General features: G+C 43.0%; 1 protein-coding gene across 1 annotated transcript in view; it reads right to left on the reverse strand.

The window, feature by feature from the left end:
• Positions 1 to 20,288, reverse strand: part of ACAP3 (ArfGAP with coiled-coil, ankyrin repeat and PH domains 3) — a 279,280-nt gene that overhangs the window by 120,965 nt on the left and 138,027 nt on the right. The window contains exons 2-4 of the mRNA XM_077457605.1: positions 14,780 to 14,837; positions 8,050 to 8,169; positions 7,601 to 7,654 (exon numbers count right to left, since the gene is read on the reverse strand). Coding sequence (XP_077313731.1) covers positions 7,601 to 7,654; positions 8,050 to 8,169; positions 14,780 to 14,837 — 232 coding nt within the window. The remainder of the gene's footprint in view (positions 1 to 7,600; positions 7,655 to 8,049; positions 8,170 to 14,779; positions 14,838 to 20,288) is intronic.

The raw sequence follows: 20,288 nt of genomic DNA on the forward strand, positions 1-20,288 counted from the left end.
AATGTTAGGTGAGGGCGGAAGGCACAGGTGCACCATTCAGCAGCCTGGTAAACTGAGAGGCTGACAGCTTCTGTGCCTAGACGGTGCACCAAACAGCACTAATGTTTATGGCAGTAAACACCCAGGGATGTATGCCCACAATGCAAACAGTGTGCCCTAAATGTTAGTACCACTCTGTGCAGCCCACCCCAGCTGTCAGCCTGTCAGAGTTTACCAGGCTGGTTGGTGCACCTGTGCCTTACATCTGCACCGGAAAGCTCGTCTCATTCACCAGGGCTAAACACCAACTATGCATGAGGTCTTAAAGTGGTTGTAAACCCTTACAGACCACTTTTTGCTAAAGGTAAGACTATAATTATGCTTATCTGTGGCTACCCAGGATATCTTCTAAACCTGAACAGTTTAGGCGATATCCCCTGTATTTTCCGACATCATCGGCACATGCGCACTGAACCAATGGCACGTATCTGCCGTTTGCCTCAGTGATTGTGCCATTACCGGTGGCTCCCGTGCTAATGGATGGGAGTGACGTCATCGCAGCTCTGGCCAATCACAGCAGCGGAGCAGCAATACCCAGAAGTAACCCCCGGGAGTGATGTCGCCGGCCAATGCTGTGTACAGGCAGCACTGCAAGGACTTCAATCTAAGGTGAGTATTACATAATGAGCTAGTATGCTATGCATACTAGCTCATTATGCTTTTGTCTTGCAGGTGTTAGTTTTTTTGTTTTGTTTTTCAAAGAAGTGGGTTTACAAGTGGATCTTTCGTTAACTTTGAATAACATCTTTAAAGTATAACTACGCCCAAAACCTTCTTTTTTATTTTGGATAGAGATGAGGAGGGTTATAACCCAGTCTTTTTTTGCCATTTTTTTTTACATTCTCTGTATAGCTGGTTGCTAAGGAGCGGGCCTGGGAAGCCGGCCGCCACATCCTTAACAACTGAAGAGTCATCAGCTGTCAGTGGGCTTCCCCCGCTGACAGCTGAATGTAAAAAAAAAAGAAAAATTGACTGCTAATTTTTTTTTTTTAAATTCACGAAAATAACGGCGTTTGTCCCCCCCCTAAAGACAATATGGACTTGAAGGTGACCCCCCCCCCCACACACACAGCCCAGTAGGTCCGGATTTGGAGAGGACAAGCTAGCATCCCCCCGCCCCCCTCCTGAACCATACCAGTCCGTATGCCCACAACATTAGGGGTGCAATGGATCCTCACAGATCCGCGATCCGAACGGGTCAACCTGGAGCGCTCCGCTGCCTCGGCCTTAGGAAGCGGAGTCCATCTTGGTACACCCGGCGGCCGTTTACCAAGTTATCGCTCCGTCAAATGAAGGAGAGATCACTTGTAAACAAACCGGCGTTACGTCATGACGCCGGTTCCTCTCTCCCCTCTGTGTACTGATCTGTACAGTGGAGGGAAGAGATCGGATGGCAGCAGCGCTGTGGGCTGGATCTGTAGTGCCCACAGCGCTGCTCTGTGACAATTGCAGTCACATCCATCCATGCTCAGCCATCCCTCCATACTCTGCCAATACCCTGCAATACCCTGCCAATACCCAGCCATACCCTGCCTATACCCAGCCATACCCTGCCAATACCCAGCCATACCCTGCCAATACCCAGCCATACCCTGCCATACTCGGCAATACCCAGCCATGCTCAGCCGTACCCAGCCATGCTCAGCCGTACCCAACCATGCTCAGCCGTACCCAACCATGCTCAGCCGTACCCAGCCATGCTCAGCCAATATTACAGTGGGGGAGATGACATTACAGTGGGGACTATATGGTGGTGGAATTTTCACAGGTTTTTGCAAATTCAATTATTTGCTGATCCGAAAAATGATCCGATCCGTGACTGTGATCCAAGGAACGATGCGATCTGTGAGTTTTTTGATCAGTTGCACCCCTACTCAACATGTTGATGGGGACAAGGGCCTCTTTCCGACAACCCTGGCCGGTGGTTGTCGGGGGTCTGTGGGTGGGGGGCTTATCGAAATCTGGAAGCCCCCTTTAACAAGGGGACCCCCGATCCCATCCTTCCTATGTGAATGGCCATTCAATGACATCACCCAGAGAGCCCACCCCTTGTGACGTCTAAGGGACGGGCTCTCCAGGTGACATCAGATAGTCACGCCCCATTCACATTGGGGGGCAGGATCTGGGGGGTACCTTTGTTAAAGGGGGCTTCCAGATTCTGATAAGCCCCCTGCCCGCAGACCCTAAATACCACCAGCCAGGGTTGTCTGGAAGAGGCCCTTGTCCCCATCAACATGAGGGCAAGATGCTTTGGAGTGGTAACCCAGATGAGATTTTTGTTTGCCATTTGTGTCCCATTGCAGAGATTCCCCTTTACTTCCTGTACTATAGGGGTTTATTGTCTAAAACTGGAGAGTGCAAAATCAGTCTCACTTCTGCAGAGAAACCAATCAGCTTCTAATCTCAGCTTGTTCAATTAGGCAATCAAACCTGAAAGCTGATTGGTATCCATGCAGAAGAGAGACTTTGCACTCTCCAGCTTTAGTAAATAAATCCTGCAGCCACAAGAGGAAGTGAGAGGAAATCCCTGCAAAGTTAAATCCCTGATTGTCACCAGAACAACTACCCAACATTTGCGGATTTCCCCTCTATTCCAGTTCTGGTGACAACCAAAATTTAAGATCTACTTTCACGGAAAACAGTAAACTGGACAAATAGAGAAAATTCATCTCCCAAATGGGGGCAGAGGCTGCAATAAAAAATTGACAAGCGTTCTAATCTCTCTCCAGTCTATCCATAACTAAAAAGGCTTTGCTTTTCTTCCACTTAAGCTAGGTTTCCACTATTGCGATCAGAAAGTTGCGCGATTTTGCTGCAATTTTGATGAGACTTGAAGCAATGCCTGTGTATTCTTGAGATCTGTTGACCTCAAGCCACATCAAAGTCAGACCAAAATAGTGCAGGGACTACTTTAAAGTCGCACGGATATGAATGGTACTTAATGGAAATTGTGTCGTAAGACTTGTCATGCGAATTTGCAGTCTCAATTCGCATGACAAGTCGCACTAGTGGAAACGTAGCCTTGCACTTGAATGTGCATTCCCTTACCAGCTGCCATGGTAGAATTTATTTATATTATTGATTAATGAATGAAGCTTTCCTGACCCCTCGAATGCCAGTATGTAGAGGTGCTAAGGCTTTTGTATAGCTATCTGCCTGAATCCCTCTGCTAATCACCCACACAGCAAGCTTAATTTTAAAAGATCATCCTTTGCCGCTCCGAGCCAAGAGACTTATCTGCGCACAGCTCTCTGTCCCCCTTAAAACTGTCACTTGTCTGATTCAGGGTGAAAAACTGGAAAGAGATGACATGGTTCTCTCTCATTTCCTGGGCTGCAAATTCTGCAACATCTGGCACCCCATCACTGAGAGATTATGCAACACCCAGCCGGGCGAGCAGATGTGCTCAGCAATCTCTGGAATAATCCAGTCTCAACAGGCAAATGAGATGAATGCTTTAAATAAGCACAGCGAAAAGTCCTACTTGCCCGATTCACCCCGGTCAGTTGAGAAAAAAAAAAATTCAGAAAACTTAAATGCCAGTTAAAAGTCATTTTCAGCTATCAACGCACTTCAGGGCTGCAGGGCGCACCGCAAATAAATATGACAAGTAGTAGTATGGTGGTTGTGGAGATGCCCTGCCAGCCGAATTATTTCGTTTTGGTACACAAGTTTTGTTACCAGTAGCAAAGAGCACTAGAAAGAGGCATTTGTCAAATGTTTCCAATTTTATACAATTTTAGCCACTAGTATTGGTATGACCATATTAATCACTTTAACACATCATTAGATATAAAATGTAAATGTCACCAGAGGTGTGGACCAAAGATTAGAATAAGACCCCATGCACACTGGGAGTTTACCCAGCTCTTCTAAAAGTCTTTCTCCTGGCAGGAAAAAAAGCATTAAAAAAATGTGCCTTAAAGAGCAGTTCCACCCAAAATGGGAAGCTCCGCTTGTTCGCCATTATTTTGGCCATTAAAATGAATGAATGCTTATGTGCTTGACTTGACTAGCAATAATGTGCGTTTAGACACGTTTACACAAATTCAGGTGCAATGGGCATTTTTTAGCAGCAAAACGCTCCTCTGCAACATAAAACACTCTTAACAGTGGAGTTGTCATCCAGTGTGCATGAAGCCTAAGACCCGGTTCACACAGGGGCGACTTAGCTGCCTGACAAGTCGCATTCCGTTCTTTACTATGGAACCGCTCTAATAGGAGCGACTCAAGTTGCTCCGACTTTTGAAAAAGGTTCCTGTACTACTTTTGGGGCGACTTCAGGTGACTTGCATTGACTTCTATACAGAAGTCATTTTGCAAGCCGCCACTGAAGTCGTGTGCAGGTCGCCTTTGTGAGTCGCGCTGCAAGTCGTGCTTCCCCTGTGTGAACTGGCTTAAAGCGGAGTTCCACCCAAAAATGGAACTTCCGCTTTAAGCACTCCTCGCCTCATCACATGCCACATTTGGCATGTCATTATTTTGGGGGGGAGGGGGGGAGTAGGGTGCTTTATTAGGAGGGGGACTTCCTGACCCACTTCCTCCTTCTACCCAGGGACTGCCTAGGCGACTCCTCCTTTCGCCTTAGACGGCCCCTCCCTCTAGGCGATCTCCTGGGACACGTGACAGGTCCCAGGAGATGGCCTGTCAACTCCGGGAGCGCAGTGCGACTCACGCGTGCCCAGAGTGGCAATGGAGGCACCAGCGGAGAGGAGGGGGAGAGGAGCGACACCTCGTTCGGCAGCATCGCTGGACCGTGGAACAGGTAAGTGTCTGTTTATCAAAAGTCAGCAACTACACTTTTTGTAGCTGCTGACTTTTAATAAACATAAAAAGCCTGGAACTCCCCTCTAAAGTATATATTTGTCCAATTAGTGGACATTCAAGTATTTATATATTCTTAACAAGCAGTACATAGGTTTTAAAACAAGCCCTCATTGAGCCACGTAGATGCCGGCACCGTGGAGTAATTCATCCTCAAATTTCACACTGAAGGAGCCCAGTTGTTCTCCCCACGATCCCCTTTCCGTGCAATTTACCAACTTTCCAACTTTCTGATCTCTAATGTAACATCAGTGCCCTGTAAAGGGAGGAACAGCCTGAGAAATAAAGAAAAACTCTTAAAAAGTTTTGTTCAACCTAAAAGCTGAATGAAAAAAAAATTAACCAATTCCTCTGTCTACACTATGCAGCACGAATGGACAAATCTCTTGCTGTGCCAATTGTGTTTTGACAACCAGAGGTAGCAGCTGAAAGAATACCCAAACAGTGTCTGCACCTGACTGAATGCAGCCGCTGTTTCACTAGAAATTTTTCCATCAGGCTCCTTCAATTTTTTTAAATTGAAAAAGGTCAGGCAGGAGGGTGGCAACAAGGCTGAATTTCAATCAGTTCATCAGATGTATGGCCAGCTTAAGATTGTACCACTTGTAAAAGGGGACTGGCTTAACTAGCAGGGGCAGCGGTAAGCTTTACACGAAACAGCGACCACCGGGACCAATCCGAGCAGAGCTGAGGTTCTTTGGTTGATTTTACAGGCTTTTTTCAGAACATTTATCCAGGCGTTTTTGAGCATTTTTTTTAATTATTATTATTTTTAAGCAATGAAAAGCTGGAGACTAGAAGCCCATGTACTCTTCTGAGTTTTAGGCTCTGGAGAGAAAAGGCACAATAGAAAACCATGGGACTTTGAGGCCTTATTCACACCATACATGCAGAAAAACTGATGGAAACCGCGGAACTGATGGAAACCACTTTACATCAATTTTCATGTGCGTTTCAGTGAGTTTTATGCACATTTTAGATTGCTGCGCAGAAAAAAATCCACACTTGATACTAGTGTTGTGGTGTGAACAGGGCGCATAGAGAACAATAGTTTTTTTTGTTGTGCCCTTGTAGAACGCTTGCAGAAAAGCTGACGTCTCTGCACATGGTGTGACCAAGGCCCCCTGTGCAATTCACTCCGCAGTCGCCCCGGAGATGTGTGAATCGACTCCATTGAGAGCCAGTCACAATCTCCTGACATGCGAATTGGATGTGGAAAAATCCATATTCCAATTCGCAATAATGTGAAAACAGCTTAATGTTGAGCATTGGATTCCAGGTACAAAATGCTCAGTTGTAATCGAAGCTCTAGTTCCTGATTAACAGAGTGCCTCCTAATAGATTTCCAAAAACAAACAGGCAAAACATGTACCGTTTAAAGTAGAACTATAGGCAAAACTTTTAATTTTTTTTTGGATAGAGTAAGGGAGGATTATAACCCTTGTAAGGTTTCTTTTTGCCATCTGTGCCCCATTGGAGACATTTCCCTTCACTTCCTGTCCTATAGCCAATACAAGAAATGAGAGGGAATCCCTCCTAATTAAGGGGATTTCTTGGGGACCCCCAGGTCACCAGAACTAGTGTACCTACTGGAAGATTTCCCTTCTATTTTAGACCCCCTTTCACACTGGGGTGGTGCAGGCGTTAGTGGCAAAGCACCACTAGTTTTAGTGGCGCTTTACCACCGTCTTAGCAGCGCTTTTCGGCCACTAGCGGGATGCTTTTAACACCCGCTAGCAGCCGAAGAAAAGGTTAATAACACCTGTTGCGGTGCTGCCAAAGCACTTTGCAGGTGGTTCGACAGCACTGCCCATTCATTTCAATGGGCAGCGCCTTTTAGGAGTGGTGTATACAATGCTCCCCGCATAGCCCCAAAAATTCTGCTTGCAGGACTATTTTTCCCATCCTGCAAGCGCACTGCCCCAGTGGGGTGGCTCGAGGGGCACTTTTCAGATGCTAAACCGCTGGAAAAGGTGCTAAAACTCTTGAAAAGCGAGGTGCCGGCAGAGGCGAAGCGCCATCCCCGGCACCCCTGCTGGCTACCCCCCCCCCCAAATGAGAAGGGGTGTTATTTTTCTGGGGACCCAAAATTTGGGATTTTCTGTTACTTTCACTTTTTCAATGTGGCAAAGAGAGAGCGTGAATCTCCCTGGACACACACAGCAATAAAACTTAACAGGTGATCTAATCCATCTCCACGCTATCCAAAACTATAAAGTTTTGCCTTTAGTTATACTTTATTATTTTATTAACAGTCATTTGGTCACAGAAAGGAGTAAGAGAATCGGGAGAATGAAACTTCAGCATCAGTCAGCAAAGACTAAATAATGAGACAATGTGGTGAACAGGTAGGATGTGGACATAGGGATGAATGTTTTATGCCATTCCAAGCTCTACAAAGCCTCTTGGATCCAGGACCCAATTATTTTGTGTAAGTATAACCATGTTAACCTAGGTACATCCTAGTCTAGTTTAGAGTAATGAAGGAGCACAGGTTGTGATGTTGATTACTAGGAGGTTTATGCTGGTGGGATTTCCTTACGTTACTACATAGAAGAGACCCAATTATTCCCAGAAATCGCCTTTAATTAAAGGAAGAACTCAATCCTGTTATAGTGTTTAAAACAACAACAGAGTTGATTTTTCCAGTCTTAGAGCCAATGTCATTTACACAATAGTCAAGCAGACATTTGCAGAATACAGCACTTTTTTATCTTTTAAATTGGCATGTTCTTACCATGTGATAGTTAACCATTTCCTGCAGGCTATCCCCAAATTTGTCCAAACATTCCTGAAAATAAATAGAAATAAGGAACAGATGAGTTGCCAATGAGTATTTTCATTTTATAGGGTACAATGCTGATTGGTTAAGTACCAATATACCATAGATGGCAGTTTAATGGAACACTGAATGATCCATCAGGAAGCAGCTATGCAGGTCTCAAATGTATTGTGTCTGGAGTCCAAGGTGTGACTGACCATCAGCGCTTCCTGATAGGTCTGCCAATGACTATATGAATCTGTGTCCTTCCTGAATAATGCAATGCCTTTCTGCAATCATCTGTTTTATGACAAAACTTTGATGAAAGAAAGAAACTTTCATGTTATGGGTAAAGGCAGTAAAAACACGAGCTATGCAATGGATTTCTTCCTAGGTGTTAAAAATACAGCACTGCTGAAACTTACCGAGATCATCTCATCTTTCTTGCACTGTTGGGCCAAATCTCGGATGCCGCTCACAAAGTGCTTGTTGGTAGTAAGGTAGGTCTTCCCGGCTTCTAACATTCCACTGCATAGTTTCACCAACTGACAACAAAAAGAAATATAGCAGAGAAGGTAGTTATTACCTGGCACAGGGAGAAGACTGTTGAGCTCTTAAATAGCAAAGCTATCAGTGTGTCCCTGTAACCCTTTACCTCAGACTTGTAGACGCAACGTGACTGCTATGGCTGAAGTCCAGATAGGCTGCCGCCTATATTACCTTCAGAAAATAAAGGTAGTTGAGGGATGGCAGCAAGATAATGTCAACACAAATGGAGTGAGGATGGAAACAAAAATGCACTGACTCAGCCTGATTGCTAGTGAACCACAATTGGGAGTGGCTGCAAACCACTTAACTCTTTAAATTTATGTTACTCTTTTAATGTCTCACTGGAGCAAATCAGACACTTTGTTACAATCCACAGATCCTGAACTGGTCGCCAGAGTGGCAACACCAAATATCATCACTAAAAGCTGTGCATTGGCTGTATTCCTTTTACCTCCTATAAAAAAAAAAGTCTGAGTTTGAATGTATGACTCTTCACTCAAGATGCACCTCATCGCACATAAATACAAATTTTGAGCCTGAGGAACAAGCGTCCTGTTGGGTATCTCCAGGAGTTGAGTAACCTTGGACCTTCATAAGGTCCCACAGATCACCCATCAGGGAACCCCTAAATGGTAGCCCTGTTTATTTGTGTGCTGCCACACAATCAATAATTTGTTTATTCTGGACAAACTGTCAATGCGACCATTAAAAAGAAAAAAATTATGGCGCAGAGCCACATACTGCAAATTTTAGTAGGTTTTATAGATGGAAAGGCTCTTTAAATTGATATCAACGTGCCACTATAATTTCCCAAGTCAAAGTACACCTTTCATGAATGAACAATGGGTTTTTACATTACTGAAAATGTTGACTGATTGGTCGTGTCTGGCCTAAATTTTTCTGAAATTACCAACCTGGAACAAGCATGCAGCAAATGAAAAGTGAGAAGTCTCAATTCTGCACTTGCTGCAAGCCAAGTGCTGTTATTCAGCATGGTTCTTGATTCATATACTCATCTGCCCAGTGAATCCATCTTTGGCACGCTGCAATTCACTGTTCAATTGTGACAGCCCGGTCCTATGCCGCCATCTTGATTCTCCTTAGCCAGCTGCCTCTTCCAGGTTTAGTAAGTTACCATGATGTGTGTGAGCTCTGCTGAGTGCTTTGTGTCACACCCCTGCAAGCTACTGGGATATGTGACGTAGATATCTCAAGAGGCAGTGAGAGTGAGATATGCCATTCTTGCCTAGGCGAAAGTAGTGGCCATGGGGGGTGGGGGGGGGGGGGAGGGGGGTGGGGCCTTGGGGTAAAAAAAAAAAAGTTTAGAAGTTTATACTGTTGTGGGTGGAGGCATGCAGGGAGGAACACTGAGACTCTCTAGAGCAGTGATGGTGAACCTTGGAACCCCAGATGTTTTGGAACTACATTTCCCATGATGCTCATGTTCTCTGTAGTGTAGTTGAGCATCATGGGAAATGTAGTTTCAAAACATCTGGGGTGCCAAGATTCGCCATCACTGCTCTAGAGTGAAGGTCTGCGTTAAACTGTACTGATGCCAAAGCATGAACGTGACAGTAAAGCATCTAGAATGGTCAGCTACCGCCTACATATTTCTCTCATGACAGGTTTGCTTTTAAAGGTATAACAATCTTTCTGTAAAATCTGATGTTGTAAATTGAATTACGAAGTTGTTTTGTTCAGTTATTTCCTGCACAGACATGTGATGTATATAATCTACCAGACCTAATGCATAATGTTCACTGTTGGCTTAAAGCCAGAAAATCTCTCTTCTCCTGTCTAAAATGAATTTAGCATGATCACACAGCATGGCCTACAGTTCACACTGAGCAACAACATACATTTCAGAGTCATAATATACCACTATTAAAAAAACAAAACACATATTCAAAAAGTATAACTACAACCACTAGAGGTACAGTGTTACCTCTAGTGGTCTAGTGGTACTTAGTACTACTAGAGGTACTAAGTACAGAGGTTACAAGTTTTTCTCTTCTACATGGACAGTCCTCCACCCCAGGCTGTCTTTGCTGGAGGTCTCGCTCAGATCCCATGATGCAGCGAGTGCTTACCCTGCAGTGCTGCTGCATTGTACTGTCAGTGTGCATCATTCAGTGGGATTTTTTAATGTTCACTCTCAGAACATAAAAAACATAACAAAAAAAACAGCTCAGGGTGTATTTACTTTCAATACCAGCAGGACGTCACAAGATGTCTTCTTGGTTGAATGACAATAGGTGAAAGTTTTAGAACAGACTGTGAATGCAAAATGTAGAAGGATGAGAGCTCCATGAGTTAGTGCCATGATAAAAAAAAAATCAGACGATAAATTCAAAACGCATTTCTAGAACTCCCCCCATTCAGAGCTAAGAAACACGATTTACATAGAAAGACAGTTGGGGTAGCATTTTGACTATATACACAAAGTTTTCCTTATTGATGTACACACACACAAACATTATATAGTTTTTTATTCTTGTATACTTTTTAGGATATATAAAGTTCTTTAGATAGGCAATTGTATAATATGCCATCTTCTGTTTTATGTGATGTTATATACTTTATCTGTTTTTTATTAGCCCTGATGAAGAGGAAGTTCTAAGCCCCCAAAAATGCGTTGGCTTTATCTTCTGATTTTTTTCTCAAGAAAACTGGACTGGCACCAATGTGTGGCATTCTCATACTTTTACACATTGCTCAGACTTTTTTGGGAACCTTGTGAATACCCCCATTAACCAAGAGCTGACTTTCTTGAACTAGAGATAAAATGTGACTTTTTCGCTTGGGGCCAACACTTCTACATGTCTCGAGTGCATGGATCATGGGCCTGCCCTAACCCCTGGGGCGCCTGCACTCAGTGTGGTGTGGTGTGTGGTGCTAATCTAATCATATTAGAGCTACTTTCTACATTGAGGATCATCCTCAGCCAGAGGAAGACAGAAAAGCAAGATGTCCCCATTATTTGTTTTGTAATGCTGATTAGTCTACCAGCCTGTATAGGGTTGGTACAATATTTGCTACCCGCTGGCACTCCAATCTCTGACCAGATGTTTGCGCTCACTCCAAGGTGGGTGGGGTCTGTGGCTGGATCTACCTCCAGTTTAAATTTTTGAGCAATTGTCAACCCCTAGAAAAAAGATACTGCACACTGAAGGATGTAATCACTGCATTGTTCCAGTATGAGCCTGGCCATGCTAAGCAGTTTTTAGCACCAATTCAGCACACATATATATATATATAACTTCATGCCGTTGATTTAAATTAAACGTACAGATCTCCTTTGTAATATATCTCTTACATACAAACGGTTCATGTATTATGAGAACAAACAGTGCTATCTAGCTATTAAAATGAGAAGTACAGCCAAAGTAGCAAGGAGGGGGCAGAGCAAAGAGTGTTGACTGACAGTCACCAGCTCTCTGCTCGGGGCTCTGTGAGAACTGAGCGATCTGCGGTTTTAGATCTCTCGGTTCTTAGTGTTCGAGGTGCCAGGAGACCGATGCTGCATCCAGCTAAGTGGGTATGAATCTCCAAAAAAGCAGTACTCCATGCTTCTCTTTTAAGTGTGAATATGCTTTACTTTGGTGAAGAGGAGAAAAAAGTGACAAGCACTTCTAAATCATGGTCAGAGTTGGGTCTTCCAGGGACAGCCTTGCAGTGGTCACTGAGGCAGGAAGCAAGGGAAAATCCCAATCTAGCTGACCATACACTAGTAGATTTTCGAACAAACAGTCGTATGAAAATGCTCTGTCCATTCAATTACTTGACAAATGTCAATTATGGAAAAAAAGGAGGGTTTGGGACTTTATATGAGGCCAAGACATGAGCCATCAAGTGCCTCCATCCCTATTAAATTTATATAAGGAGTGAGTTTGAGACTTTGTGTGAAGCAGGCGGCCGAATTGAACAACATGAACAAAAAGTGATGGATGGGTATAAAATGATAAATAGCCTAAGTGCCTAGTGTTATGGCATGTACATAGTAACATAACATGAACCAATTGCATGATTATATGATTTAATTACATATGAATCACATAGTAAGAAGATAACATAGTAACATGGTAACATGAAAGTATATGACCTTAACAACATGTTAAAAAGGAAACCGCCAGACTCGCACAATGTAACAGTTATATAACAACTTGGTATAGGCCAATAAAACCAACATGATAATGTACATACTGTTTGATATCACTCTTGGATTAAAAAACGTAACAAAGGCATTTATATAGCTCAACGCCTTTCATGGGTAACCTCCAATCTTCAAGAGCAGAACAATGCAACAATCTATAAACATAATGTAAAATTAATTGATATGACTGGCCAAATAAGGGGGGGGGGGGGGGGGGTGTTGAGAGAGAGAGAGAAGGGAAGTGGAAGAAAAATTGGTATAAATAATGAGTGTGATATCCATAGATCACCAATAGGTAACTTACAAATAAACTGTGAGTGTAAGCGACAGCGTCATGTCTTCCCCTGTCGGTCTCAGCCCATGGCACTTTCGCTTACACTCACAGTTTATCTGTAAGTTACCTATGGGTGATCTATGGACATCACCCTCATTTATAACAGTTTTTCTACCACTGCCCCCCCCCCCCCCCCTATTTGGCCAGTCACATCAATTAATTTTACATTATGTTTATAGATTGTTGCATCTGCTCCTGAAGATTGGAGGTTACCCATGAAACGCATTAAGCTATATAGATGCATTCATTACATTTTAAATCCAAGAGCGATATCAAACAATATGTACATTCATGTTGGTTTTACTGGCCTATATCAAGTTGTTATGGACCTGTTACATTGTGTGTACATAGATTTTAGAGTCTGGTGGTTTTCTTTTTATCATGTTGTTAATGTCATGTACTTTCATGTTACCATGTTACTATGTTATCGTCTTACTATGTGATTCATATGTAATTAAATCATATAATCATGCAATTGGTTCATGTTATGTTACTATGTACATGCCATAACACTATGCGATTAGGTTGTTTATCATTTTATACCCACCAGTCACTCTTTGTTCCTGTTGTTCAATTCGGCTGCCTGCTTCACACAAAGTCCTAAACTCTCTCCTTATGTCAACTTGACAAATGTCATTTGTAATTGGTTTGTTCAAGAACAGAATTTTCATCATGGCCCTTCAAAGTTTCTCAATACAGTTGAAAATGAATGTTGATTTGACCCCATTATCAATCCGATAATCATGTGAATGTTTTTGTGAACTTGAACATTTTTGTAAAACCAAAAAATCAAAAGAAATTCTACTCGTGTATGGCCAGCTTAAAGAGAATCTTCACCCTAGAGGAAAAAATGTAAAGTCAGCAGCTACAAGTACTGTAGCTGCTGACTTTAAATAAAAGGACACTTACCTATCAAGGGATCCAGCGCCGTCCTAACTTGGGCTGGTTTTTCGCCAGTCTTTAGGTCCACAGCACCAGCATGTTTACTGTGGGAAGCCGGCTGTGACTCCTTGTGGCTTCATAGCCGGCTTCCCACTGCGCATCCACGAGCTGCGCTGCATCTGTGAATGGTCCTGCAGCCTTCTGAGACCCATGACATTTCCCAGAAGACTGTGAGCAAAAAGAGGAAGGGTGAACTTCCACTTGAAGTATGAAAACTAGGTACCCACTACCCATAAAAAAAACGTAATGTGCCTATTGTGATAGGGGAGGGGAGGGACATAAAGTAGAACTTCACCTTTAGGGTGAAACTTTGCTTATTCTGGCAGCACAGACAGTTAAATTAGGGAGAAAGTTAGAAGTCTGTCAGGGTTTTTATTGCACTTTGTGCCTCCACTTGAGAGATTATCCCTCAATTCCTGTCAATTGCAAATGGCAGTCATAAAATCCTCAACAGGGGCATCCTATCAGCATGCCCCCAACTGACTGGCACTGCTGCTTCTTCCTCTCTAAGTCTGAACTCTGCTGTACAGGGACTGCAAGATACCAAATCAAATCCAAGTACTGATACATTAAAGTTCTATTCTAATACATAAGGCTGCCTTCATGCACAAAGAGCTCCAAAAGAAGTGTTTTTTTTATTTGATTTGCCAGGAGCCTTTAAACAATGCCATGCTTTATATTTAGAGCAGAATTTTCTTTAATATTTCTCCCGTGCAGGAATTTTGTTTTCTGTATGAGCTCTAACAGCCTCATGGCTTTTATTTAAATGTCTGTCTGTCTGTCAGATCCAGTAAATGTGGGTGTCTCGTGTGCAGACATGGGAACGGTTTCCTTCTCATCTGGTGTCCAGACGGGTAGCAGGTCGCTCCAGATCTGTAATACGTGGAGATATGGCAGTGTGGGGATACATACAACCCAAGAATGCTCCCTCAGCACAAATGTCTGACATGCTCTACAGCGCTGTGGAAAACACTTTCAGGAATGTTTCCAGCTCAATGGCTGCAGATGTTGTGTCCCGGCTGTCTGTCAGTGGTAAAAGTGTGCTTGCATTAAGGATGAAGAGCACAGTGATGAGGTCACCTACTCCAATGCTGGGAGATGGAGGCTATAAGGGCAGTCAGGCTGCGTGTGACAATAGTGACCTTGAAGTGCTCAGCACACACAATGTATTCCTCACCTTGTCAAGTTTGGCTTCAATTTCCACCACATCTGTTTCCACCTCATCTATCGCTGCCCTGTAGCAAAAAAAAAAAAAAAAAAAAAAAAGAACAGTTAATACATTTGGTCAACTTCTAAACACAATTATTTAACCCCTTTGCACATAATGGTAAAACAAATCTAAATGCCCAAGTACAATTAATTTTGCAACTTTGACATAGGTTAGAAAAACCGTACTTATCGCCACAACTACAAATCCAGATGGATTACACCAGTTTTTTTCAGGACAAATTGGGCTTTCATTTGGTGGTAATTGGTAAAGGATATCTCCTGATTTATTTATTTTTAATCAAAGAAAAACTGGACCAAAATAGTAAAAAAAGTAAATTTTTTTAAATTTAGCTGTATATTTCGTGCTACTACTATTACCTTCCACCAACATCCTCAATTTAATTCTCCTGCTCCGGAAAATCGCAGTGAGACCACATATGTGTAGGTTAGTTGTTGTTTGTACCTGTAGTGCAGCCCAGAAACAATAGTGTGCATTTATTTTTTTATCCTACCTAAAACACGCTGACACTGATACTAATTTAACCACTTAAAGTGGCAGTCCCGCAAAAAATTTTTTTTTTAAAGTCAGCAGCTACAATTGCTACAGCTGCTAACTTTTAAAATAAGGACGCTCACCTGTCCCAGGGTCCAGCGACATCGGCACTCAGTTCTCGGATTCTGCCGCTGCGGCTTCACTTCCCAGTTCCCTGCTGTGCATGCGAGAGTCGCGCTGCGCGTCCTTACTGGTCCTGCTATCTCCTGGGACCCGTGCGTGTCCCAGCAGACAGTGCGGCAGGATGGGAAGAAGCATAGACTCCTGTGGGAGTCTATGCCCAGAAGTGGGTGCAAATACCTGTCTTAGAAAGGTATCTGCACCCCCCTCCTCCCTGAAAGGTGCCAAATGTGACACCGGAGGGGGAGGAGGGTTCCAAAAAGCGGAGGTTCAATTTTTGTGTGAACCTCCGCTTTAAGGACCGAGCCTCTTTCTGAGATTTTTGCTAGAAAAAATCCTGTCCAAAAAAATGCTGACCCTGACCCAAACACTAACCCTGGCACTGGCCTAGATCAAACTTTGATCTAGGTATTTTTTTAATAAATTTTTTTATTACTGTTATTTTTTATGCACTTTGTTTTTTTTTTTTTAAACTCTGCAAAGAGAGAGAGAGACAGAGATATGATGCATCTCTCTCCTACATTCACAGAGAAAAAAAAACCAGGGGTGGGCTTCGCAGTTACTGATGACTGTAGCCAATCAGAGGCTATGGCAGGGATTGGGTGCCCCTGAATTGGTAGTTCTGTGTCCCGATTGTTAGTATGGGGCCCGAGGCTCTCCATGAGACCCCAGTCTCTGTGCTGTGTGAGAGCCACAAAGGGAGATACACAAATATGCAGCCCCACGGGAAAAAAGGCCAGTTCAGTAAAGCCGCATATTTGCGTTAGGTCAGCATAAGGGGGTTAAAGAAGACTCTTTACAATTCCATCACTGACATAGTTATCACCACATAGGGCACAACCAGCATAAAGAAGACCTCTGCTGAAAAGGCTCACAAATTCAGGCTGTGATATCAAAATTCCTATAAAGGAGCAGAAAACATTTCGCTAGTAGTAGTAGTAGTAGTAGTCGCATTCAACTGGACTTCTTCTGTAATGCTGAAAACATTTTGGAGCTTATCCAAGACACTTGAACTGATGAAGCCTAGGTTTGTTTTTCAGCTATTTCACGAATATGTCTTTATATGATGCAAGTTAAATAAAAATAAAAAATAAAACTGTTTTTATTTTTTAAGTAGGTCTGCTTAAAGGTAGTTTGTATAAGAAATATGTAATTTGCTGAGAGCCCTCTCTGTAGAATTACAGAAGGGTCCCGAATTCTCATAGTTACTAGATAAACAACAGCAGGACCCCAATGTTGTTTGGACAGCTTGGTGGAAAAAAGCCAGTCTTTAAAAACACAATGGTTCCCACATAAATCATATTTTATAGTGGCAGCACAATACCCAATTTCACCAACAGGCGGTGCTACAAGTGAAATATGAAAATCACAGTTCAAATGAGGAGAAGAAGCTGTGTGAGGAGCACAACTCTCTGAGCCACAGACAGATAATGTCCTGTTTTTCAGGAAACCCCCTATAGTTATACTCCTTTACCAGCAAAGTCAAATAAAAGCAAAGTCCAATCCAGCTAGCGCTTCCCAACGAGTGTTTGCTGACACTGAGCTATCTTCACTTCCCTTCACTTCCAAAAAAGTGAACTTCCTTAGTGGTGGTCAGCTTTCTTGAAAAGGGGGACCTTAAGTGTGGCACCTAAAACCATCAAAGGGTTGCACATACTACTGAATGAATGTAATATTACTGAAACAGAATTGCAACATATGCTCAGAGAGTACAGGTATGCTACAAAAGAAGGTCAGAGACATATACGTGTTAGGTGATAAGAGACTACGGGCATGCTACAAGGGATGGTCAGAGACTGCAGACATGCAATAGGAGATGGTCAGAGAGTACAGGCCTAACAGACAGTACAGGAATGCCAGAGAGTACAGGAATGCTGCAACAGCTGGTCAGAGAAAGTATGGTCAGAGACTGCAGATGTGCAATAGAAGATGGTCAGAGACTATGGGCATTCTATATGACAGTGATGGCGAACCTTGGCACCCCAGATGTTTTGGAACTACATTTCCCATGATGCTCAACTACACTGCAGGTGCCAAGGTGTGCCATCACTGCTATATGAGCTGGTCATAAACTGCGGACATACAATATAAGATACTCAGAAACTACAGGGTTAGGACTTGAGATGGTCAGACTATGGGCCTGCTACAAGAGATGGTCAGAGACTACAAGGATGCTATACAAGATGGTAAAAAACTGCAAACATGATATAAGAGATGGTCAGGGACTACAGGAATGCTACATGAGATGGTAAAAGACTGCAAACATGATATAAGAGATTGCCAGAGACAAGGATACTACATGGGATGGTAAGAGACCGAAGATATCCTGTAGGAGTTGTTGGGGACTAGGGACACATTGTGTGAGAATGCTAGCGATCACTGCTATTATAGACCCTTTACATATCAGTAAGTCACAATTTGTACTTGCTATAGCCCTTTAACTTAAAAACAGCATAATAAAAGAAAAGGGGTGGACAAAACAGCATAAATTGAGATAACGTGAAATAAACCAAACCATTCACCTACTAGAAACCAGTTTGAAGAATAGTTTCCTTCACCGGCCCGAGTAAGTACTCAAAGAAAACACAGACTACAGGGGTTCCAAGGGCTGCAAAATAAGTGCCAAAGGGCCACACGTTGGGCATCAAGAGACAAGTCTGTAGGACCACCAAAAGCCACTATTCACATTTGCCTGTACATTATGGTCTTTCAAATATATTAGTGTCCACGAAGACTTAAATAAGATAAAATAAGAAAGTATAAATGACGTGTAAACTGGACCCTTGCTGGCTTTTGGGCCCAAAGCAATATGCTTAGGGAGGACTTCATTATTAGTTAAAGGCTTACTAGACCTCCATTAAATATTCTAACCTTGAAATGCCCGTATTTACCACTTCTGGCCACTGGTGGCCTCCTCTGTTGGTTTCAGAATCTCCAGCCTGTGGGTGTTCTATCAAGTTTTAATTCAAATTTAAATTTGAAGTAAACCTTTCCTAAACATGGGGGCAGCCATTGTGACATATAGTAAGATCAGGAGGAAGGGCTGCCAACGGTCAGTAAATTCAACTACAGTTTATAAAAACCATGATTTTTACATCTGTCTACGAATGTCCATTATGGACATACAGTCTGTATCTTAATAATGGACATTCAATGGCAGATGTAAAAATCACTGATTTCACAAAACTGTGAAATTTCTGACAGTTGGCAACCCTGGAAAGAGGGTCAGCATGACAGCCAGGCAAAAAGCTTTTTCTGATGGCGGTCAGCAATGGTAGCCTCCATTTTTTCTCTGAGCAAAAGCTTTCTTTAGTCACTTTGCCTAAAAGACATATGTCCACTTACATAAAATGCACGTGCCAGAAGTGTAGCAACAGACATTTCAACACACTTCATCCCTAACCGTACCCGCTTTACATGTTTAATTCACCATCAATAAACTCTCTACCCTCAGGATGGCTCCTCACAGTAAATCTCCCCCACCGAGGGACAAAGAGACAAGAGACAGACTCATTTGGTTGCTGGTTCTAGAAAGACTCGCCTGCTCAGCAGTCCAAAAGCTCGATCACGCCAAACGTTTGATTCCCATCCTGCTGACTCAGACAAAGGACCGACTCCCCTGGCTTTGTAATGACAACAAAGACACACTTTGAAACGAGAAAGAACTCAATACAGGAGAATAGTGAGAGCATGCGTCTCTGTTGGAGATGGCCTATCATTAGGAGCATTAATCAGGAAAGCGAATTGGCCCAAATAAATGACATTCCATTTGCAGATGCCAGCTATTTCTGAGTTTTCAGGACTGTGCGTCGTTTCCTTAGTCAGGAAAAAATTCATAATGGTAGGTTAGGTGCCAATCCAATATTTTACACTGTGGGCTGCAGTAGTGCCTTCCCGCTGCAGTGCATTAATGCACACGTGTATGGCACGCATTTATTTGTTTTGCATTTAGGCAGCTCATTCATTATGAACGGGCTGCCAAAGCACAATAGATGAGAAAATGTACAATTTGTTGAGCTCTAATGCATTAGGGGACCATTAACAATGAATGGCACCGCAACACGCCGCACACAGAGTAGGTGCGCTGCCACAAAGCATAAGTGTGAGTGGGCCCTGTATGATGCAAATAAGCTGCCATGCAGTTGAGGGTAAGGCTTACCATAACATGTCATATGATAAAGGGTGGGATGCCATTGCTAAAAATACTAGTTGCCTGGCTATATTACACTTTAACACTTCTGAGACTGAGGCCACTGTCATCTAACAGGTATGCACACATAATGTATAAGGATAAGAACTGATAAGGGAGGACGCAAAACAGAATGAACAATACACAGAGGCAGGGCGCTATCTGCGTTTTTTTGCTACAGGCCCAAAACTTCTTCTCAAAAGGTACATCCAGGCACAGTACTTTATTTTTCACATATTTATGACCAAATTTTCTGCTCACCTTTTTAAAGATAACAGTAACCCACAGCAACCATCAGATACGTTTAGAACAGTCAGCCAGGAGTATACGTATGGCACATTCTGTATATCTGGGCCAGGTTATCTCACCAAACACCTTCCCCTGGGTCACCCTACACATTACTATGCTATTGCTAATATAACTTTCAGGATCATCTACCCATGGAGGCCCCACAACTACCTCAGAACTAGGATATCTCATTGCGAGGAAAGAGGGTGGGGATTATATTCCACTACAGAATCTCTAAACTCAAGACCAAAAATGTAATATATTGCAGTTTACCAGTCCTTTGATTGGGGGCTGCATTCATTTTTCATTTTTTTTTTTTTGGCTAAA

Source organism: Lithobates pipiens, unplaced genomic scaffold (genome assembly GCF_037356315.1).
Source record: "Lithobates pipiens isolate NorthernLeopardFrog02 unplaced genomic scaffold, aLitPip1_a1.2 Scaffold_27, whole genome shotgun sequence".
Classification (NCBI taxonomy): domain Eukaryota; kingdom Metazoa; phylum Chordata; class Amphibia; order Anura; family Ranidae; genus Lithobates; species Lithobates pipiens.